Genomic DNA, 23557 nt, shown 5'->3' on the forward strand with positions numbered 1-23557 from the left:
CACACGTCCGCTTTCCCACAATAGAAACAGCTAATGATCGAGGGCGAGTTCTTGGTTTCTTATGTGGGTTTATTGTTAGGCAGTTTCAATAACGTCCTCCCAGCGCGGTAACAACACACAACAACAGCAGTGAAGTTTCCGTCTACTGTAAATCAGTTCGTCTGCCGTAAACAGCAATGTTGTGACACTTTTAAACAGGACAATACTGCCATCTACTGTACATGCATATGTGACCCACCCATAATGTGTCACATTTTTGTGTTGATTTATTTATTTTATTTTGTGGTTTGAATTCGTTTTTGGAGCTGTCATTACACATTTATCAGTATTCACATTGGTCAGTAGGGCGTTTCTTCCCAATTGAATGCTATCACCTGCAGACCGGAAGTGCCTTGTCATTCTGATGAGCGCGACCAGTCTGTGAACAATTGAAACGTCCTGTGTGCTTTTTCCTCCTGTATAACAGGTTAGTTTTGGTGAATCAACTCACTGAATAATATCCATGTGATCTTTGTAAGTTTAAGTACACATTCTGATGGTGGAGCCTAACTCTAAAGTGTTTGTGAGTTGTAGTTTGTATTTGTGAATGAATCCAGTGCACAGCTGCAGTAATCAATACAAAATGGCGACGTGAGTACGCAATGTTTATATAGGAACTTCTGATCCTAATTCAGACTCCCAAGTTAGAGCTCCCGTTTTCTTATTGATTTTATAATGTATATTTGTATAATGTGTGTGTTCTGAAATAGTGACAGAGAATAGGATGGACAATTCAACCCTTAACTCAACAATGAGTAGATGAGTGTTTATGTGTGTGTATACGTGTAAATAAATGAACACTGAAATTCAAGTATTTGTTTTATTTTTATTTTTTTTATATATATATATATATATATATATATATATATATATATATATATATATATATATATATATATATATATAGCTAGAATTCACTGAAAGTCAAGTATTTCTTATATATATATCTTAACCACGCCCCTAACCACGCCCCCCGCCCCACCCCCGACCACGCCCCCCCACCCCCCACCCCCCACCTCCCGAAATCGGAGGTCTCAAGGTTGGCAAGTATGGGTCATTGTCTTGTTGGAAGGTGAACCTTCGGCCCAGTCTGAGGTCCTGAGCACTCTGGAAAAGGTTTTCTTCCAGAATATCTCTGTATTTGGCCGCATTAATTTTTCCTTCAATTGTGGCCTGTTGTCCTGTCCCTGTAGCTGAAAAACACCCCCATAGCATGATGCTGCCACCACCATATTTCACTGTTGGGATTATATTGGTGAGCAGTGCCTGGTGTTCTCCACATATGCCGCTAAGAATTAACGCCAAAAAGTTAAATATTGGTCTTATCAGATTAGACAATCTAATTCTCACAGTCTGGGTGTCCTTAATGTGTTTTTTGGCAAACTATGCTGGCTTACATATGTCTTGCATTGAGGAGAGGCTTCCGTCCGGCCACTCTGCCTTAAAGCCCCGACTGGTGAAGTTGACTTTGTGGAACTTTCTCCCGTCTCCCTACTGCATCTCTGGAGCACAGCTACAGTGATCTTTGGGTTCTTTTTTAACTCTCACCAAGGCCCTTCTCCCACGATTGGTTAGTTTGGCTGGACTGCCAGGTCTGGGAAGAGTTGTGGTCGCCCCAAACTTATTCCATTTAAGGATTATGTAGGCCACTGTGCTCTTAGGAACCTTGAGTGCTGCAGAAATTATTTTATAACTTTAGCCAGATCTGTGTCTTGCCAAAATTCTGTCTCTGAGCTCATTGGGCAGTTCCTGTGACCTCATGATTCTCATTTTGTCTGACATACACTGTGAGCTGTAAGTTCCGAAATAGGCAAGTGTGTGCCTTTCCAAATCAAGTCCAATTAGTTTAATTAAACACAGCTGGACTCCAATGAAGGAGCAGAACGAACCTTAAGGACGATCAGAAAAAATGGACGGCATGGGATTTAAATGCGAGTCTCACAGCAAAGGGTCTGAATAGTTATGACCAAAAGAAAATTTACAAAAGTGTAGATTCATGAGAAATAAAATGAACTTTTTTAATTGGCATGGCTGCACAAAACAAAGAGTGAAACATTTGAAGGGGTCTGAATACTTTCCATACCCACTGTACATAACAATTTCTAGTTTCTCTTTTCAATATGTTCGAAAAAGATAGGAAAAAGCAGAGCTTATTTAATCCTACCACTTTTCCATTTGAGAACAATTACTAACACTTTTATTCACCTTCTGTTCTCAATGTGTACACAATTTACTGCATAAATAATACAATTCTACAAAAAAATAAATAAATAGTAAAGTAAGTTGTAATTCAAATAGTAAGATGAATAAGATTTTCTAATTTGCAATAAATTCTAAATGTTTATCATGTTCATTGCACTTTGCAACAGTTTCTTAAACTGAATCATATTAGTACATTGATTTCTTTGCTTAATCCATTCCATAATTTAATTCCACGTACTAATATACTAAAGGTTTTAAGGTTCTCTTCGACTGCGACCAAATAACATTTTACTGAGGTTGAAGGATAGTCTGACTTTGTTAAACCATCTTTTTAATTTATTCATTTATTAATACACTAATTAAGAGAGCTGACTACGTCCTAGGCTGCCCTCTAGACAGCATTGAGGAGGTGGCTGACAGAAGAATGCTGGCCAAGTTGACATCCATAATGTCCAATCCCTTTCACCCCATGCACAGCAATGTGGAGGCCATGAGTAGCTCCTTCAGAAGGAGCGCAACCGCAGGTTCTTTCTACCCACAGCCATCAGACTTTACAACGCATTCATGTGATCTTTTTTCTTAGTGTGCAATATGGATGTTATTGTTTTTAATTTTATTTGATCTTTTATCTACTTATATTAGTACGTAATATGTAGTATTCATAATTTTTTTTTGTTTTTCATCGTGTTTTACTTCTGCTACTATATGTACAAACCTGCACTGCAACAACGTAATTCCCCCGTTCACCCTATGAGCTTCTGTATGTTTTTTCTAGAACAAAACGCAATAGTATTTGTTGCAAGTAATACTAACTTAAATACTAACATACAGATTGAACAGTTTTGGTCCCAGTATTGATCTCTGGGGTACGCCACAGCATATATTTAACGTTGAAAATGTGTGTTTGCTTAACTTCAAATATTGCTTTTCTTTTGGTTAAGGAGTTTCTCACACCCAGTTCAAGACCAATCCTCTGATGCCATACCTTCATAATTTGTTTTATTAAGATTTTAAGATTAATTGTGATAAAGGCTTTCGTTAGATCTACAAACACTGCAGATGCACCATGTTTACAATCTATCGCATTGGTGATCACTGCCTGTTGAAATGTGAGCTCTGCATCTGTATTGGTTCTCTGTGAGTGTTCTATTGTTGTTTATGAATTTGACTAATCTGTTATTAAATGGTTTTTCAATAATTTTAGAAAATTGTGGAAGTAAAGAAACAGGTCTGTAATTAGCTAGGTGGCTAACAGGGATATATATATAATTTACCTGTGTGAAGTGTGTCCCCTTGTCATTGGAAATATTACAACAATCTTGTCGGATAATGCAAAAGTGGATGCAGACGGAAGACTATACATTTAATTTGTTACACCAGTTGGTGGTTTTGATATGCATAGAATAAACACATTGTTTGTATTAGGTTAATTAATTCAACAAACTCACCTTCCACAGCCATTCGCTCCCTGAGTTCCTGCTGCAGTCGACTCTGTCGGTCCTCGAGCTCCAATTCTCTGGCGCTTGGAGACAAAATGTAGATAGACACCTTTAATAACCATGACAAATACAGTAGCTCTGAAGTTACTTCAAACATTAACGGAGGCTGATATCTTAAGTAACGGCATGATTCCAAAAGGGTTATGGCCAACACTCTGATCTACATGGCACATAGGAGGTGCATCTTATGTATCAATCTCACATTGACATATCATCAATGTTTACACATTTTTAACACACCCTAAAAATGAGAAGTGAGGAAGTTCCATGCAAGAAGGTTCTAAAAGGTCAGACGAAAATTGAGTCTTAATAAAAGCTAAGCAAAATCGAGAGCCAAGCTGACACCACCTTTGTACATTGCTTAACGTTTTTTGAATTCAATCGTGTTTTTCACCTTCTGTATCGAAGTGCTGGGACTCACAATTTCCTTTGGCCTCATAGTGGGTTATTTTGCTGTCATAATCCATAAGAAAAGCACAATGGCTCAGTCAACAACACGTGGGATACTTTGTATGGGACCCGATTTCGCAGAATGATACGTCGGCAAAGTAACTAGTTGGTTACGCGCAATGTTTGGCTGACAAGGCGGTTTATGAAAACGGGGGGCAAAAGTTTTGCGAAAATTAACATCGAAAACCTAATCATACAAAAAGTGGGGCGTGCAAAAACAGACGTACTCGTGTATTGCATAATATAACCTAGAAGAGATCATTTTGCAGCATTTGTGCCTGATGACGCTAAGTCATTAAGGACTCTGCTCTATCTGGTAACATACATTCTGTAATGTTATGTATAATTAAAGTTATTTTATTAGATTTGTGTTGATTAACTTTTTCATGAAAAAAGATGTTGCAGCCGTAGTAGTAAAGTCAAGTGAATTATATTTTATATAGCGCTTTTTCTCTAGAGACCTAAAGAGCTTTTTACATTGTGAAACCCATTATCTACATGTATTTCAAGCTATATTTAAACTAGTGTTAGTGGCACTGGGAGTATGGTGGGTTAAATGTCTTGCCAAAGGCCACAACGATAGTGACTACGATGGCAGAGGCTGGAATCAAACCTGCAACCCTAAAGTTGCTGGCACGGCCGCTCCACCCTCTGAGAGACGCCACCCCAGTAATAATAACTTGGCTGCAGCGAATAATCAGATCTGATTCATATCATATTTGATTGATGTTTCCTTTAATGACAGCATCAAGGCAAGGACATTTAATTCCCTCTCAGTGATTTACTTGATCGAACCAGGGTGGTGGCAGGAGCTTAGGGTCAATGCTGGCTTCAACAAGTCACATCTAAAGGGGTCATATTATATATTTTTTTCTACATTAAAGACACTTCCTTGTGGTCTACATAACATGTAATGGTGGTTCTTTAGTCAAAATGTTGCATAGATTTTGTTTAACAGACCGTCTACAAGCCGCTTTCTGACTGTCTCTTCAGGATTTGCAGTTTTCTGGGCGGTCTTATTTTATGTGCCTCCACTTCGACTGTGTCTGTACACCGTCAGCCATGATGTAGTTTTTAGCGCTTCCATATCAAGTCTACTGACAAATAGAAGTTAGACTTTGTACTAGAAATGGCAACAGAAAGCGTGCCAGTCTGCCTCACAACAAGAGGACAGAGAAAAAGGAGCTAATTGACTACAATGTCAGACTACAAGGACGGACTCGCGCAAAACTCTTGGAGTAAAACTTTACCATATATGGAGATATTTGCTGACGTCACATGTTGGACAAGTTGTGCAAATTTCAAAAAGCTTTTTTTGAAGGAAGTATAAATGAAGGCAAGATAATTCTATAAAAATCTCCGCAATGCTTCCATGGTTTGATTTTATATTTTCGGGGCTAATGTAGATCTCAAATACACAAAAACAAATAACAATAGGTACAAAAAGTTGGTTTAAGACTTTATATATTACTAAGTAAAACAAAATGCTTAACCTAAGTAAAAACACTATAACGCTAATATAAATTGTAATATAAACTAAAATTTGTTAGAAAATAAATATTGGCAAACATTGCAAGGACCATTTTTCTGATTTGCCATTGAATTCCACTGTCTTTATGACCAACGTTCCAAAGTTTTCTTCCAGAAGCTGCAGTGTGCTTCATATCGAGTCTTTTCACATAACGTCACCAACCAGAAAGTAGGCCATAGTTAAAGCTAAAGCACAAGTACATGACTTACAATATCATGAGCTCTGATTCATAGCGGACCAAGGCGTTCTTCTCCTGAACTAGCTTGAACCACTCCTGCATTAGTTTGGGATCATCCTTCTTGCCCATGCCTGTAGAAAAGAGCAATCAGAATTTCAAAACGAGAGTCGAGGCAACAGCCAGGGCATCACACGAACACACAAGGGCCAATGTCTGGTAATGCAATGACAGCCAGGCAAGGACGTCCTTGCTGAGGGATGGTGAGGTAGAAGGATGGACTCCACACCAATGCGGTGTGTTGGTCCATACTTCTCAGGGTCACAGAAAGATGGCATGGAGGATTCAACTTCAGTGAGGTGTGCATACAACCAACCCTGACACACAAACAAACGCGTAGTAGAAACAAAATCAATAGTTGGAATAATCTATTTAATTAACCTGGTTTGGTCTGTGTGACATGCGTAAATGTTCTTTTGGAGCCACTCTATCGTTCATTCTCTTGTCGGTTCATCAGAATACAAAGTGGTGGGGGATGTGGGAGGAATAAAACAAGCCGAAAGAAAATCAGCAGCCAAAACTTTGGACTAAACCCAAAGACTAAAAAAAAAAACCGGTCCTACTCAGCCCAACTAATGATCCATCAGCGAAAATAGAATAATTAAAATCCAATAAATGCAAAGCAGCTGAAGAGAAAACAACATTTATCAACAATAAATTGCCTTTCCATCACAAAATGACGGTGAATGCTGAGAGAATGCTGTATTAAAAACCACATATAGTGGTTACCTACAGTAATACATCATAAATCTGACCCTAGGGATCAATCAGAACAATGTGATTGGTTCTTTGAGCTGGATTTACACTGCAGATATGAGTGCTCAATTCCCATTTACAGTGTGTATAATTGTTTGTTTTATGTTATCAGCCCCCCCGCAACCTCAAGAGAAACAAGCGGTAGAAAATTTATCGATGGATATTTGTTTATGGTCCAATGAATCATATCCAATACCGTGCTGTATAATTTACGCAACACCTAAGACAACAACGGTGTGCACGCGGCCAAAACGGAATAAAAAACTATTGTACATGCCAGAGCAGAAACCCAATAAACATCTGGAAGACAGAACTTGGAAGTTAAAAAGAGGCTAGCTCAGTTTGGATGTACCTTATTAGTAGACAGAATGATTTGTTTACATTGCAGTCACCATTGGCAGATATGTTGGATCCAAGCGTATATCCTGATGCATACAGTACATAAAAATAATAACACTGTAGTGTGGGGGTGTCAAACTTGTTTTCATTCAGGGCCACCTCGCAGTTACGACTGCCCTTGGACGGCTGCTTGTAACTGAATAAACTGTATATGTGAAAGTATAATTGCCTTATATTTTTAGTGATGGCTGACTTAGTTTGAAATAATAAGTCAATGTGACAAGCAGGTATTTAGGTTTGGCTTGTCCCGATCCGATATCAGCAAAAAAAACAAGTATCAGATGATCTCTGATAAAGCAGTCCTGCAGCGTGTTTACTTGTGCAAAGCTGGACAGCCAGTTCACAGCTAAATGTCCTCCAATAAGCACACAAGTTTGGTCTTTTGTAGTATTTTAGTCAAGTCATTTACAAAAGGTAAAGATGGTAAGCTACTCAGAGTTAGCAGCTACAGTACACAACAGCTACAGTAAGCACACTATATAGCACACAAACTAGACATACCTAAAATGTGTCCTTTATTGAACAATATTACTGTTTAAAACACTACATCTGTAAATATGAAGTATAAAATAATTACAGTTGCATATTACTTACATATAAGGTCTAAAGCAGAAGTGTATTCGAAAGTATCCAGTAACAAACGTGTCTGCATTATTCAACGTACTGTCATAAACTTAATTTAATACATTTTATGTGGCCATTAGGTGTCACCAGAAAACAAATAACTACTCCATTTCAATTTAAAGACAGCATTGATCCATTACAGATGATTATATGTATGTAGGTTAGTGTTTTCCATAATTACCATCGATAACTGTTTGAATAATTTCACTTGGTCAAACCTTTTCTAACATTCCTTGTTAAAAGTCTATGTGATTTCTGCTGATATCGTATTAGATCAATATCGGTATCGGCCAAAACTTAAGGTTACAATGTTGGTATTGTATCAGAAGTGAAAAGGTATCAGGACACCCCTAATTTAGGTATTTATTTATTGATAACGAAAACATTTTTGAAATATCTTGTTGCGTGATCAGATAATTATAACGTTTAGAAGATATGCAATTGCATGCAAATCTTTATGTCAAAATTGAAAAATCAAATACATAATGATGAAATGCTTCACTATTTCCAAGCTTTCACAGGCTGCATAAAATGATGTGGCAGGCAATAACTGGCCCCCGGGCCATTCATTTCACACATGTGCTGTCGTGCAAATCCAGCCTTAGTTTCTGCAGGATTGCCACTATCTCGGGCTGAGAAAAGCAATAGTTATAAGTACATTTGAGCCCTGACACTGCTATATTATGCATATCACAATTCAATGTTGAAATGTGCGAATGGTCGTCTCTCAGCACTCATACAAGGGTTGAATGAATTATCAAATAAAAATGTAATGTCTATATAAACCAGTAGCTGGGTTCAAACTGCACTATTAGGTCTGCCATGCTAAGAGAAGTCAGCCTTTTCTCCCCATTGCATGCGACAGGAGATATGGACCCCTTTTGTTAAATGGCAGCAGCAGATGATTGAAACAATCAAAGGAAATTTAAATGTAGCACAACATTCTTGGCCAAGATGAAGCACAGGCGCCATTAAAATGAAAATGTTTGCGTAGTTGAAAGGGTAGCCAGAGAATCACGGCTTGAGTTTTCGAGACCACCTAGTTATGATTTTTTTTCCACTCCATCTCCAAAGTATATCAACCTTATTGACCATCCCCACCACCACCAGCCCTCAGCCCAAGGTTCCAAAGACAGCGCAGGACAGCTCCCAGTGAGAGGCAGAATAACAAACAAAACAAAAAAACAGCTGTAAAGCAGAAATCAAACAGATAACACAGGAAAACAAAAGATTGTGTCTTCACACAATTTGAAACCCAAGCAAAATCACCACAGGCAGGTGTTGGCCACACAACAGAACAAACCATATGATTCATTAAACTTTAAAACTTGCTTTATGCAGGGTTAAAATATTTATAACACATCTTCACACCATGCATGGTTCACACTCCAGAATAATAACCTTGCCTGCAAGCTATAGCCATGGCACAGGTGTTCATTACCCTGCTTTTTGGAGATTTTATGACACTACTTTTTACCCCCCCCCCAAAAAAAGAAGAAAAAAACACATCCACAGGGATTGACTAATTATGTAAATATTTTGCCAACCAGAAACATGCTGTTGGTTTAAAACACACAGCACAAAGTAGTTTCCCCTTTAAATGTGATATTCTGGGGAAATTACTGAGCCAAAATAAAACAAAAAGAGAGAATGGGTAAAAGGGCAAGATGATGACAAAGGGTTCAAGAGGGTCGCCCGGTTCTGGAGAACCCCTGTGGTTGCCATAGTAACCTGCCACACCCGTCAAGCAGAGGCGGCGAGGTTACATTACCTTCAGGGGAACAGCAGAGGCAGAAGGGGAGAGGTCTCCGACGTTGCGTCCCCACAAAGGGCTCAACTTCCACAAGACAGGGGGAAAGAGAGCGGGGGACTGACGCAGACACGGGTGCAGAATAGAGAAGGGATGGTACAAACGATGTTGCAGTGAGAAACCATAGAGGAGACACAGGGTGTGGGAGGGTGAGGGGACACAGTGTGATGAGAAAGAGAAAAAACACGGAGGTGAAAATCAAAAGAAGGGTAGCAACATTGAGACAGGAAGAAGACAAATCACCTAGGAGGAGGTGGGAGAGATCATCTCTGTGGTATGAGGAATGAACAAAGTAGAAGGAAAATAGAAAACAGTATAGGCAGCAGCAAAAAGCCTTGTTGATAAGGGTCTCTGCAGGTTTCAACTAAGACTTTTTTAAGACCATAATGAATATAATTTAAGACCATTTCATATCCATATGGACAAAAAAGTACTAAGACAAAGGCAAATCAGAGGGCCAGAATGAATTGTAAGTATATGAATTAATTCACTGATCTTTCACATTGGAAAACAAAATGGTTAAACTAATTAACATTCAAATTTGGTCAGCTCATTTTGTATGTGGTTTGTATTAATACATTTGTATCTGTTTTTTGAAAAAATATTGCTGATAAACAAGAAGTAGTTTTTATTTAAGCATAACAAGATCCATCCATCCATCCATTTTCTACCGCGTGTCCCTCCCGGGGTGGCTGGAGCCGAAGATGACATTCTCTTAGATCTTCCTTGCTTTGCTCACATCACCATAAACTGAGTGTAAACACTAAACAGACAACTTTTAAAGTGTTTAATATCAGTTGCTGTATAAACCTGGAGAAAAGATTAGCCATGAGAACATGACCTGAAATTATTGGAATAAATAATATAAGAGAATAGCTTTTTTATAGTTTTACTACTGTAAATACACTACTGCCACAGAAACATGTGTGTGTTTACTGTATGTAATAGTATGATTTCACTAGTAAACATCTCATATTCTCCTTCGGCAATTGGCGCCACTTTACCCACATAACACTCCTTTTGGTGGGCGAGGGGGATTAAGTTGATCCTTGTATAGTTGTGCAAGTGCTTGTGGCGTTACAAAAACTTTTGACACAAACTTATCCTGGAGTTTTGACGTTTACATTATCATTTCAATCACTTTCACCGTTTTTAAACGCCTCTCTAAACACTTTATACGTTTCCATCCACCGGCTTTAAACACACATTAAATTGATCATTTTGAAGCCATAAATTGTTGAACTGGAACTTACCTATCTTTTGCACGTAAATGTAAATGGTAAATGGGTTATACTTGTATAGCGCTTTTCTACCTTCAAGGTACTCAAAGCGCTTTGACACGATTTCCACATTCACCCATTCACACACGCACACACACACATTCACACACTGATGGCGGGAGCTACCATGCAAGGCGCTAACCATGACCCATCAGGAGCAAGGGTGAAGTGTCTTGCTCAAGGACACAACGGATGTGACTAGGGTGGTAGAAGCTGGGGATCGAACAAGGACCCCTCAGGTTGCTGGCACGGCCAACTCGACCAACTGCGCCACGCCGTCCCCTAATTTGGCTTTGCTGTAGGCTTTCGGTAAGTTTTATCTGCTGCTAAGCTGTGACAAAACACCGCTGCGCACGCACAGCACGCAAGCTGGTGGTGCCCGCTAAATTCTGATCGGGGACCAAAGGTAGCCTACTTTAGTTCCGCTTTGTAGTTGCGTTTTCACGCCCTCAAAAAAAAAAAAAAAAAAAAAAGTAAGACTGAAGTTTATGCTTGTTTTAAATGAAAGTAACGTAAATAGATTTTTTTAGACTTTTCTAATTCATCTTTTAGACGTTTTATGAGATTTGAGAAGATTTTGACATTTTAAGGCCTCAAATTCGAATTGTTGGAATCAAGACTTTTTAAGACCCTGCGGATGGATACCCTGGATAATGCACTATGCTTCCATTAGGACCATCACAATCCATTTGAGGATATCAGAACAAAAAAGTTTGCACTCACATACAAAAAGCTTATTAGAGTCAATAAAATGGTTTTGTTCCCTCTGTTTACTGCACTTTTTTGGAACTTTCCTGAATCATAGTCTCTTTTTTTATGCATTCTCATTTGCAATATATGGCAAGTACGCAAAAACGCCACCGATACTCCATTTACATGTTGTGACCTGAATAATAACTAAGTATTAGCGATATGGATATTATAACTACTAAAGCCAAGGAACTACTTTTAGTGACGCCATGATCACAGAGATGTAACCAGCTAATGCAGCTATTGACTTGGTGAAAGTTAATTATAGATTATAAATCATGCCTCTCACTTCTATAGCACAAGGTTGTGGCTATAAACCGAGAAGTTGGTCAACTTTGACATTTAACTTAGACCCTGAGATTGCGAGAGAAAAAAAACAAAAGATGCTCGTTTTTTTTTACATGCCTGAGGATCATGAATAATTATTAATCGAAACGGGCAGACATTGTACATTATATGATAATTTTATGTTCATAGTTTTTATTCCTTGTTTAGCATTCAGCAATAGTGCTATTTGCTCGATCTGCTTATCACTCAGCTTCTCAAATTTGTAGCTTATCCAGGCTAAAATATATATAACTTTCTGGATCATCTTTTGTCCCGAAATAGTCGTCGTTTCTCATCAAGTCTGCCTTAGATTAGGAAATAACGGATGTTGTGATGTGTCTGAATTTTTTTTACAGTGCTTTATAGGTAACCTGACTCTCGCCAGATCATTGTACTTCGCTGAGCTCAACACATGGATCTGGGCTCGAAGGCATTGCAAACTCCTTCCAGATAGCAGAAAATAATGAACCAATCAGGATCGCCGGGCGATAGATGTGACTGTTTGATTCAAACAACACCGGCGGCACCCAGCCCTCGCTGTTATTGCAACTGTTTTGTCAAATCTATCGAATATTAATTCTTTAAAAGATGAACAGAGAACTTTTCGCTCTGTTGTTATCCAATATGTCGGCTGTTCTGTTTTGGATTTCATCAGCGTCACGGGTTGATTTCGATGTGAGACGTCATTCAAGATAACGGACAAGTGGTTTATCCAATCAAATACAATGATTTTTTTTACAAGGCCCTGCCTTCTGAAATACATCTCCTATTGAGAACTCCCAGATCTTTGTGTGGAGCTCAGCGAACTACAAGGATCTGGCGAGAGTCAGGTTACTTTATAGGCGGTATAGAGCAAATCCCGTTACCTCCATTGTTAGCTGACTTTTGCTGGCGTTGGTTTACGAATTAGAATGCATAAAAAACGAAAAACATATGTGCTCTTGTCTCCCATAAGGATTGTGACTGATAGACATAATTACAAAAAAGTGCAGCTACACCTTTAAAGGGGAACTGCACTTTTTTGAGAATTTTGCCTGTCGTTCGCAATCATTATGAACGACAAATGTATTTTTCTTTAATGCATTCTAACTCGTAAATAAAGGTCCGCTTAGAACGAAGCCAATCATTGATGTAGTTTAAAAAAAAAAAGGGAACATTGTGATGCGTCTTTTTTTTATTTTTATTAAGAGGTCTCTTATGCTTAAAATGGTCAAAATACGTAAATATTAAATCTTAATATAAATGTGCCCGTTACTACATTACAAATATACTGACATCATGTATATAAAACCGTAATGACGTGTTTGGATGTTTTTTTTACGGGCAGAAAAGAGTGGCTCCCTTTGGCTCCATTGTAAGCAGACTTTTGATCGCATTTATCTACTATTTAGAATGCACAAAAAAAATATATATCCGCCATCATGTCTTTCATAATTATAGTGAACAATAGGCAAAATTCCCCAAAATTGCAGTTCCCCTTTAAGCTATTACTGATATTCAAGAGACAATAATAATACTTCTTCGCAGCAGGCTTCAATTACAAAGACTACTTGAATGAATTTGGAACTTCCTGCTTGATTTGGGTCTTCTTTGGTAACTTTTGAAGCACAAATTAAGATTTGTGTGGGTTTTTTTTGTAGATAGACAAAACAGAGAAAATAATTAAGTACAGGGATGATTGTGTTAAGTGAAATGCAATAATTTATTTTTTTCCACCTTAATAGATTTGCTTGAACGATGCCTTGCCATTAGAATTTTCTTTTTTTTTTTTGCTGTGTTTAATTTACAGACATGAAAACATTAGAAACCTCTATGCTGAAATACTTTTTTCACAATAATGTAAATTATATTATCGGCTCCCCCTCAAAATGCTTTGGAATACATGCTACCATAAATGTACTGTATACAGATATTCCCCAAGTATTTATTATTGTTAGACAAATTGTCAATGACTAACGTCCAATTAGTTGCTATGTGCCAATAGTTCCCCTGCAAAGACGTCGGCCAAAGATGGTGGCCATGTTGCCCAACCAATTTTCCTCAACCTTGACTCTCTACTGCTTGTCAGTCCCTAAAAGGGAACTGCACTTTTTGGGGGGAATTTTGTCTATCAGTCACAAGCCTTTCCTGAGACAACCACACATTTTTCTTTTTTTTTTTTGCATTCTAACTCATAAAGAAACCCTAACAAGAGTCAGCTAACAATAGCGGTAATGGGATTCCCTCTATTCCGCCTATAAAGCGCTCTATAAAACATCCATAAATGTCCATCAATGTTTAATGTACACACTGTAAGTATATATGAAATGCAGTGACAGAAATATTCATAATAAAATGTAATATTTACATAACTTGGTCATTTTAAGCATACGGCGGCACATTAATTTCACAGGCGCGTCGTAACAACACTACCAATCATGGCAGACTGCATGAGATACACTAGTTTTACAGTTCATCACCTTGTTAACATCTAAATGACATAATATAGCACAATATATGCAAAACAACAAGTTTGCGAATATGGTAATTAACTTCCCTTGCAACACATTATGGCTACAACATACGGTACCATACCACTACACCAATAGACAAAAGAGACCCACTTTAAAAAATGGATTCAAGGGTAAAAGAATTCAGAGAGTACCAACCACGGCCAAGAAAAAAAAAAGGAATCATTAATACAAACAAACCCACAACCAAAATGTCGTCAGATACACTGTAGACCGACCAGGGCTATTCATCTGGCAAGTTCAGTTCCAAACGCGTGATTAAACTATTTTGCAGCAAATTCCTAAAACATTAACGTGCTCATGATACAACAAGGATATTGGACCACTGGAAACACATTGGTAGATCCTTGCATTGACATTTTAACCTTGCTAGCAAACCTAGAAAACTGGGATCTAAACTTGTGATTTTTATAACTTAGGCACCACTTTAGGTCTTCTACTTTTTGGTAGTTATTTTTTCCGTAGTGTGATTTATGTAACTAAGGTGTAGCTGTAGCTTGTTTATTCCAGATGCAGTCAGTAGTCGTTTGTTTGACTTTTTTAGTTATACGTCAAAGTTCCATTTTAGGTCCTCTCTTTTTTATCATTTGGCTATTCAACCGGCGGCCCGCAAGTTCCTTTAAAATGAAAAAACTTTTGAGACATTCACATTTTTGCAGTAGATATTTATAAAAAAATGAGTGCTGTCTTTGACTAGCTTTTTTGCAGAAGGTCCCTAAAAAAACAACAACAACAACTACTAAAACAACAGAGTGCTCCTGTTACTCTGAAAAAATAACACACCAAAATCAAACATCTTCTGTAGAGGACACTGGTTCCCCAGAATATAAAAAAAGGACGAACAGCAAAGGGAGAAGTCGGGCCCTTCAAAGTCTTTCGCTTTCTGGAAATGTGGCCCCCAAAACAATTTACTGTAATTGAATATCCCTGTTGTACACTGCAGACAATATTCTTTAGTTAGTAAGCTGGGCACATTTTACCTTTGAGGTCATTAATTTTACATACCAGTACTGTATCATTATTAGCAATTATACATTATCATCTTTGTAAAGGCAAATTTATGCTCAGTTTTCTCTATTAAATATATATATATATTTTTATTTTTTTACACATCTTGTATGAAGGGTCAGTATGTTGGAAAAATCACTCTGGTTAAGCGAGTTTATTTTGTAAGTCCAAACTCCACACAGTCTCCTGTCCGATGAGCCATACAAGCTACAGACAAAAGAGAAGCAACAGGGCCTTTCACAAATGTAATACATGCATACACACACAAGCCGGCTTTTAAAATATAAAGGCACTGTTTCACGGTGGACAAAAAAATCAAGAGACATGCATTAACCTCGTATTCAAATACGACAGTAAACGGTGTCTGACATGGTTACTCCAGACCAGTCACACTTGAGTTCAAGGTTACTTTAAAGCACGTTAGCCCACACAACATATAGACACTGGGGAGCAACAACTGAGCATGTATGAGAGAAAATCAAAGAGGGATGAAGGGATAAAGCTAGGCGGTTAAAAAGACAATCTAGGAACAAAGCCGCTAAGAGTTGTGGGGTTATTCAAATATTAACACAGCTGAGCTATTACACACAGGGCCACACAGTTAATGGAACATGTAATCTAAACTATGTTAACTAAACTACAAGAACAGGCCAGCTGATGGGTGATAAGAATATTCTGTATACTCTAAACTCATGAAAATACCCAAACAAGCAACAATTTATATGAATGTTTCCCATTTTTGCACACAATAATATTGTTAATGTTCTCCAAAAACATCAATGTTTGACACTAAAAACAATCGTGCCTCTGTAAATCATAAGCATCATGATACCCAGCCTTATTTAGGGTTCATGTACTTAACTTCAAGAGATGATGTATGCAGAATGTACTGTCATTTTGTTGCTAATTTTTGTCATTTTAGGGATTAAAAATACAGCAGTCATACAGTCTATAATAAAAGTATCTATAATACCAGAATTGTGTGTACATTTTCTATTCCCTCAGTCATAATAGTGATCTATTTTGATGTTTTAACTATTGGTGTCCCGAGCAGATATTGATATTGGATATTGGTTCAATACAAGCAAAAAAAATAAAATTGAATTGGATTATAGCGTACATCCTAAATCTCCGATATAAACTCAGATAAAAGCAGCCCTGCAGTACGTTTACCGGTACTTGTACAAAGCTGGAAATCCAGTTAACATCTAAATGTCCACAAGGTTGGTCTAAGATAAATATGATAGGCAATAGGCTACTAAGAGCTAGCAGCTACAAAACAGTTAAACACACAATAGGACACAAGCGAGACATGCACGATATTGTCAAAAGTATTTGGCCACCTGCCTTGACTCACATATGAACTTCCATATCATCCCATTCCTAACCCATAGGGTTCAATATAATGTTGGTCCACCTTCTGCAGCTATTACAGCTTCAATTCTTCTGGGAAGGCTGTCTACGAGGTTGCAGAGTGTGTTTATAGGAATGTTCAAACATTCTTCCAAAAGCGCATTGGTGAGGTCACACACTGATGTTGATCGAGAAGGCCTGGCTCTCACTCTCCATTCTAATTCATCCCAAAGGTGTTATATCGGGTTCAGGTCAGGACTCTGTGCAGGCCAGTCAAGTTCATCCACACCAGACTCTGTCATCCATGTTTTTATGGATCTTGCTTTGTGCACTGGTGCACAGTCATGTTGGAAGAGAAAGGGGCCCGCTCCAAACTGTTACCACAAGGTTGGGAGCATGGAATTGTCCAAAATGTTTTGGTATCCTGGAGCATTCAAAGTTCCTTTCACCGGAACTAAGGAACAAAGCCCAACGCCTGAAAAACAACCCCACACCATAATTCCTCCTCCACCAAATTTCACACTCGGCACAATGCAGTCCGAAATGTACCGTTCTCCTGGCAACCTCCAAACCCAGACTCGTCCATCAGATTGCCAAATGGAAAGCGTGATTCATCACTCTAGAGAACGCGTCCCTACTGCTCTAGAGTCCTGTGGCAACATGCTTTATACCACTGCATCCGACGCTTTGCATTGGACTTGGTGATATATGCCTTAGATGCAGCTGCTCGGCCATGGAAACCCATTCCATGAAGCTCTCTGCGTACTGTACGTGGGATAATTGGAAGGTCACATGAAGTTTGGAGCTCTGTAGCAACTGACTGTGCAGAATGTATTTGCAGTATGCCCTTCAGCATCCGCTGACCCCTCTCTGTCTGTTTACGTGGCCTACCACTTTGTGGCTGAGTTGCTGTTGTTCCCAAACTCTTCCATTTTCTTATAATAAAGCAGACAGTTGACTTTGGAATATTTAGGAGCGAGGAAATTTCACGACTGGATTTGTTGCACAGGTGGCATCCTATGACAGTTCCACGCTGGAAATCACTGAGCTCCTGAGGGCGGCCCATTCTTTCACAAATGTTTGTAGAAACAGTCTCCATGCCTAAGTGCTTGATTTCATACACCTGTGGCCGGGCCAAGTGATTAGGACACCTGATTCTGATCATTTGGATGGGTGACCAAATACATTTGGCAATATAGTGTAGGTAACAAGAATCCCTAATTGAACAATATTGTAGTGTAAAACACATTTGTCAATACAAACAAGCATCAAATAATTATAGTTGTATACCATTTATAGTCAAGGCAGAAACATTAGAAATCATCCAGTAACAAACATATCTGCATCATTCAATTTATGGCATCATGAGCTTAATTTAATAAATTATTGTGACCACTAGACATCGGCAAACTGAAAGACAGCATGAGTCCATCCCAAACAGTTAATAATAAATAGGTTAGTGTTTACCATACCTATCATTGATCTTTGTTTGAGAGATTTCCCTTGACCACGCCTGTTCTAAAACGCCATACTACAAAATGAAAAAAGTATGTATCATTCATGCTGATATTGTATTGGATCAATATCAGTATCGGCCAATAGGCCAAGGCTGAAATGCGTGTATTGTATCGGAAGTGAAAATGTTGTATCGGGACACCCTTCATTTGTGCTCAATACTACTACTAATACTAATGTCATAATATTATAGTCATTTTCCAGCTAATGTTTCTGCCCTAAAATGATTGCATTCCAAGTCTAGTCTATGCATGCAATCATCCATCATTTATAGGCTTCTAGAAATCAGAGCCAACGATATTGTGTCCAATGTACTTTTTATGTGGATAGGATTAGAAGATAGCGGATGGAGGTTTTATAATAATGCAAAAACCAATCAGCCAGCCAGCCAGCCAGTCGAAGTAGATATGATGGGTACAAAAGCTCCAAATAAAAAAATAAAAATAGGTAGGGTGCGATGGGGAGTGACTCAGTTAGCCATTAGGTTAGTTAAAAGCGACAGCTTGTCAATACATACCGCCCAGATGCAAGTCCAGGATTTCACTGTAATTAGAATCTCCCCAATAGTCTACAACGACAGGGATACATTAGACATATGAGTTATTATCACACTGCCTCGCACTGGGCACACAAACAATCCTCCTAAAACGAGCCATGCATACACACTTACACACACATTAAGTACACACTGCAAGAACAAACAGAGTCCTTCTGTACTCACCACGCTGCCTGATGCACAGGCTTGTGTGCATGAGCACATGACCATTCTCCAAAATAATCAAACTGCATCATAGATTTGCTGTATTGCTGCAAACTGGCTCAGTCTGCTTCATTTGGACTTTTATCTTTTGTGTTTTAAATGTGATTGAACTCAGGGCAGGGATATATGTTTCATTATATCATTTCATGAGTGAATTCTTGATTATTTCTAACCGAAAGAGCATCTGGGTGTTAAATATTTGAGTACAACACGATAGATACAAAGTACAGAAGTATTGGGACACATTACCCAATTAAAATAAAATAAAATAAACGAGGTGATTATTCTTACAGGGTAAGGGCACATTATTTTTGGAAATTTGCCCATTATTCACAATCCTTAAGTGAGACAAGAATAAATGTATTTTCCTTTTTTGTGCAAAAACTACTAGCAAGAGGTGGCGAACAATGCAAGGAATGGGGGAGTCATCTATTCCGCCTAAAAACCTTCAAAAAAACAACAAAAAAACACTGCATTTACTGTACATGCTGTGACCTGCTTATTAACCAAGCAATAGCAACATTGTTATTGTAAGAGCTAACACCAATGACTACTTTTAGTTACCGTATTTTTCGGAGTATAAGTCGCACAGGAGTATAAGCCGCACCTTCCGAATATGCATAATAAAGAAGGAAAAAAACATAAAAATCGCACTGGAGTCCGGCCAAACTATGAAAAAAACTGACTTGTAGTCCGAAAAATACGGTACATGAAAACACTCATACTGCTCCTCCAGCCACTAGCAAAATGCAAGATAGCTACTGAGTTGCTGCTGATTAAGCGCCTTTAGAATTAGAAAAAGTGAATGCCTGATTTGAAATCCTGCTTCACACCTGTATAGTAGAAGGTTGCGGCCATAAATTGAGAAGTTGGTCTACTTTGAGATTCAACTTAAACCCGAAGGCATTAATAGGAAGATGCGGCAAATGCTTATTTCATACAAACATTTTTGAGCTGAGGAGTGAGGATTATGCTGTAATCATCATCTAAAACAAGAAGCACAAGTCTTGTGCTGAAAGATACAACCATCACATCTGTCGGAACTCCAGTGAGAGCGGACATTGAAAGTGAGTTTTATTATGTTCGGATTTTGTACTTCTTGTTTAGCACTTATCATTGTAGTGCTACATGTGGCTTAGTGTTTCACAAGAGTTGGATTTGCTTAACACTGAGCTTTGTTGGAGGTTTTTAGATGTTTTTGCTTTCTAGACAAAATAGTTGAGTTCTCCTTACCTGCATTGCTCGCCACCTCTTGCTAGCAGGTTTTTTTTATGATTCAGAACGACCATTAAAGAGAAAGACGTGAGTTATTGTCTCACAGAAGGATTGTGGATGATAATCAAAATCCCCCTACAAGAAGTGCATCTTCCCTTTAATAAATACATTTTGGACAATAGCATGCTTCCAAATTGTGGGAAGGTCCTTTCTCTCTCAGCATGACTATTCCCCGTATGCACAAACAGTGTCCATAAAGGCATGTTTGGATAATGTCAGTGTGGAAAAACTTGGCCAGAAAATACAACAGCGATTATGAGACAGGCCCTCTCTTAGAGACCACTGACCTCACAAACGGACAAAAATAATCACATTCGCAAATGTCGTCGAAAATGTCTTCCCAGGAGAGTGTACGCTTTTACAGCTACAAAAAAGTTAAGAGGATTTATTTATTTTAAAGTTCAAAGGTGTCCCAACACTTTTGTCCGTACAGTGTAAATATTTAACAACAATTCTGGATTGCTGATCTTTTTGTTGCAGGCGCTAAACGAAAGCAAATATGTGCTGTGAATATGTTACACGTGATAGGTTGCCAGTCTCCAAAGCAATGTGAATTTGATTTCCTACATTCAGACTGTTCGGAAACTTGAGCACAGAAACGCTTGGAGACAGTGAAGGAGACGACATGCAACCAGAACGAGCACACACCACAAATCTATGTCGGGACACACATTCTCCTGAGTGCATGCAACTCTGACTGACGATGGCTGACATGTTACTGACGAAAATACGATATTCAGAGATGGAGAACTTTTGCAGTGTGTCACCACAGATGGAGCCTACTGTACGTAAAAGTGTCACATGTCATTCAAAGGAGGAGAAACATCAGTGAATCTAATACCTGATCTTCTTTTGTGCTGTTTGGGTAATGTATAAGTACCTTTGTACAATCCTTCAAGAAAGTAGAGTAGTAAACATGTTAAAGCAGACAAACAACTGATGGCGAGGAAGGAAATAAACAGTCGCTTCTTGGTTACTTGAAGACAAATACACCCTTTGTTCAGTGGATACATATTGATGAATATTTGCTTGTTAAAACTTGTGATGCAGTGGTTATTCATTGTGTTTAATTAGGATGAAACACACATCCCATCCCTATAATAGAAGACCATCGTACCACTCTCATAACATATAATCCTGTTATTAAAGTATTATATTTTATTGTTTAATAAAATGCACCGCATAATGAACAGTGGTGTTGACACGCAAATAATGTTTTCCATGCTATATATTTTAATGGCCCCTGATGAAGAATAATGAATGATTATTTCTTAAGAAAAAATATATATAATTACTGTGCTGCACAGAATGTAATGAATGTTGGTTTTCAAATGATGCCGTAGAAATGATTGCACAGGAGCAGCTTGTCTTTTGTGTTTTAGTTCTAGCTCACATCACAGTATTCATCATTACTAATGTAGAAGAGGCTGAATGCAAATAGGTGTCCAATTATGACGAGACATGTTCTCACAAAGAGGAGCGCCCGCACAGCTGCAATACAAATAAGCAGGAACTAATGTTTGAATCTACAAACAACATTCTTTGAGTTTGAACATACACCTAATTACTTAAGAAGTAAAATAAATGAGGAATTATGCCGCATGTTGTTTAAAATTCAAATGTTTAAGAAAACTACGCATTTTGAAAAACATTTGGAGTGTTTACCTGCTTCCCCTCGCAATGCCTTCTCCACAGCAACGCCTTTCTCCTCCAGCTGCCTCTGCTTCTCCTCCACCTGCTCCAACTGCCTCTGGATAATCTAAATGTAAAAAAAAAAAATACAGAAATGTGTGGAAAGAAAGACATCTCTATCATAGCTGTAAAGGACTTTGCTTAGATACCACTGATGCAATGTAGCCAAAATCAGAAATTCATTATGATAGCTGGCCACCATGTACACCAGCAGGGAACTTAATAATAGGCTTGTGATTCATTGTTATGTATCATAAAAACAAGTTGTGCAACTGCTCAACATCAACATCAACATTATGAATGAACACATGTGGAGTTACGTACTTAACACAAAAAGGTGAAATAACTGAAAACATGTTTTATATTCTAGTTTCTTCAAAATAGCCCCCCTTTGCTCTGATTACTGCTTTGCATTCTCTCAGCATTGATTGTGACGTAACAACGAATTATATAAATTTAGGCAAAAACACATATTGTTCAATTTGAGATGTCTCGCGAGCTGCACTGAAGACATCCCTAAAGTAGTATTAAAACAATGTGAATGTAATCGTGCATGTACTCTTGGGGGCCCCCTAGTGGCTGCGGGGCCCTAAGGAAGCGCTTAGTTCACTTATGTAGCATGCTTGACAGAAATGCTACAACTTCACGGAAGTTAGCCAGGCTACCGGGGCGCCAAACTTGAATATCTGAGTATCCGTTCTTTAAAGACATGCTAGTGAAAGTCGCACTGTATTGTTTAATTTCTGTGTATAGAGTGGTACATATAGCTTATGAGTGGCACATCTCTTTTTTTAAGATATGAGCTGTATCTCAGCTAATTATGTTTTTCAGCATATTATTATTATCATCAGACTCAAGGTCCATGCAAAAAACATACACCACTCAATACATAAAAACATATCACTCATCAATAAACAGTGTTTAAACAAGACAATCATACCAATGTCTCCACAAAGGTGACCGATATCTTACATCACTGATACGAGGGCAATGATGGCATTCTGAGAAACATTCAGTCCATGCTTTCGGTGGGGAGCACAAATTTGAGTCATGAGCCTGCCCAATGCTAATTGGTGTAGCAAATGTCCCAGTAACCCCAGTAAGATCTGCCCAAAACATTTAGTGTCTGCTTGCTAGCATTAGCTAACAGGTAGTAACACATAACTTTGTTTTTCCAACCATGGGAACGATAAACAATTAATGTGAATGACACTGTTGAGAAGAATATGCATATGATATTAATTGAATCAAAGAAGAAAAAAATATGGCGAGGGTCTGTGCCAAAATGAAGCAGAATGAGTCGATAAAAGGCTGTAATAACATCCACCAAGACAATTAAAACCCATAACATCTAAACAGAAGACATTTATCCATGAAAATATGAAGAAGCAGTTGATGATGTGTTTGACGGAGAAACAGCTCCAAGGAGATAGTGTAAAAGTCCATTGTTCAAGGTAAATACTCTACATTATTGTTACATTAAGTAACAACAAAATTAATTACAATTAAAATTGTGGTGTTTTTTTTTTTTTTTTTAATGTG

The 23557-nt window shown here is 38.2% G+C and overlaps 1 protein-coding gene across 2 annotated transcripts in view; it reads right to left on the minus strand.

Annotated features, from left to right (window-relative positions):
• mical3a (microtubule associated monooxygenase, calponin and LIM domain containing 3a) overlaps nucleotides 1-23557 on the minus strand; it is a 161587-nt gene that overhangs the window by 4000 nt on the left and 134030 nt on the right. The window contains exons 44-49 of one of the 2 annotated variants that reach the window (XM_061970129.2): nucleotides 21989-22082; nucleotides 21165-21215; nucleotides 18806-18856; nucleotides 9507-9605; nucleotides 5931-6030; nucleotides 3690-3763 (exon numbers count right to left, since the gene is read on the minus strand). In XM_061970129.2, the coding sequence (XP_061826113.1) occupies nucleotides 3690-3763; nucleotides 5931-6030; nucleotides 9507-9605; nucleotides 18806-18856; nucleotides 21165-21215; nucleotides 21989-22082 (469 nt within the window). The remainder of the gene's footprint in view (nucleotides 1-3689; nucleotides 3764-5930; nucleotides 6031-9506; nucleotides 9606-18805; nucleotides 18857-21164; nucleotides 21216-21988; nucleotides 22083-23557) is intronic. The other variant, XM_061970130.2, reaches the window with a different exon arrangement.

Source organism: Nerophis lumbriciformis, linkage group LG10 (assembly GCF_033978685.3).
Source record: "Nerophis lumbriciformis linkage group LG10, RoL_Nlum_v2.1, whole genome shotgun sequence".
In the NCBI taxonomy this organism is placed as follows: domain Eukaryota; kingdom Metazoa; phylum Chordata; class Actinopteri; order Syngnathiformes; family Syngnathidae; genus Nerophis; species Nerophis lumbriciformis.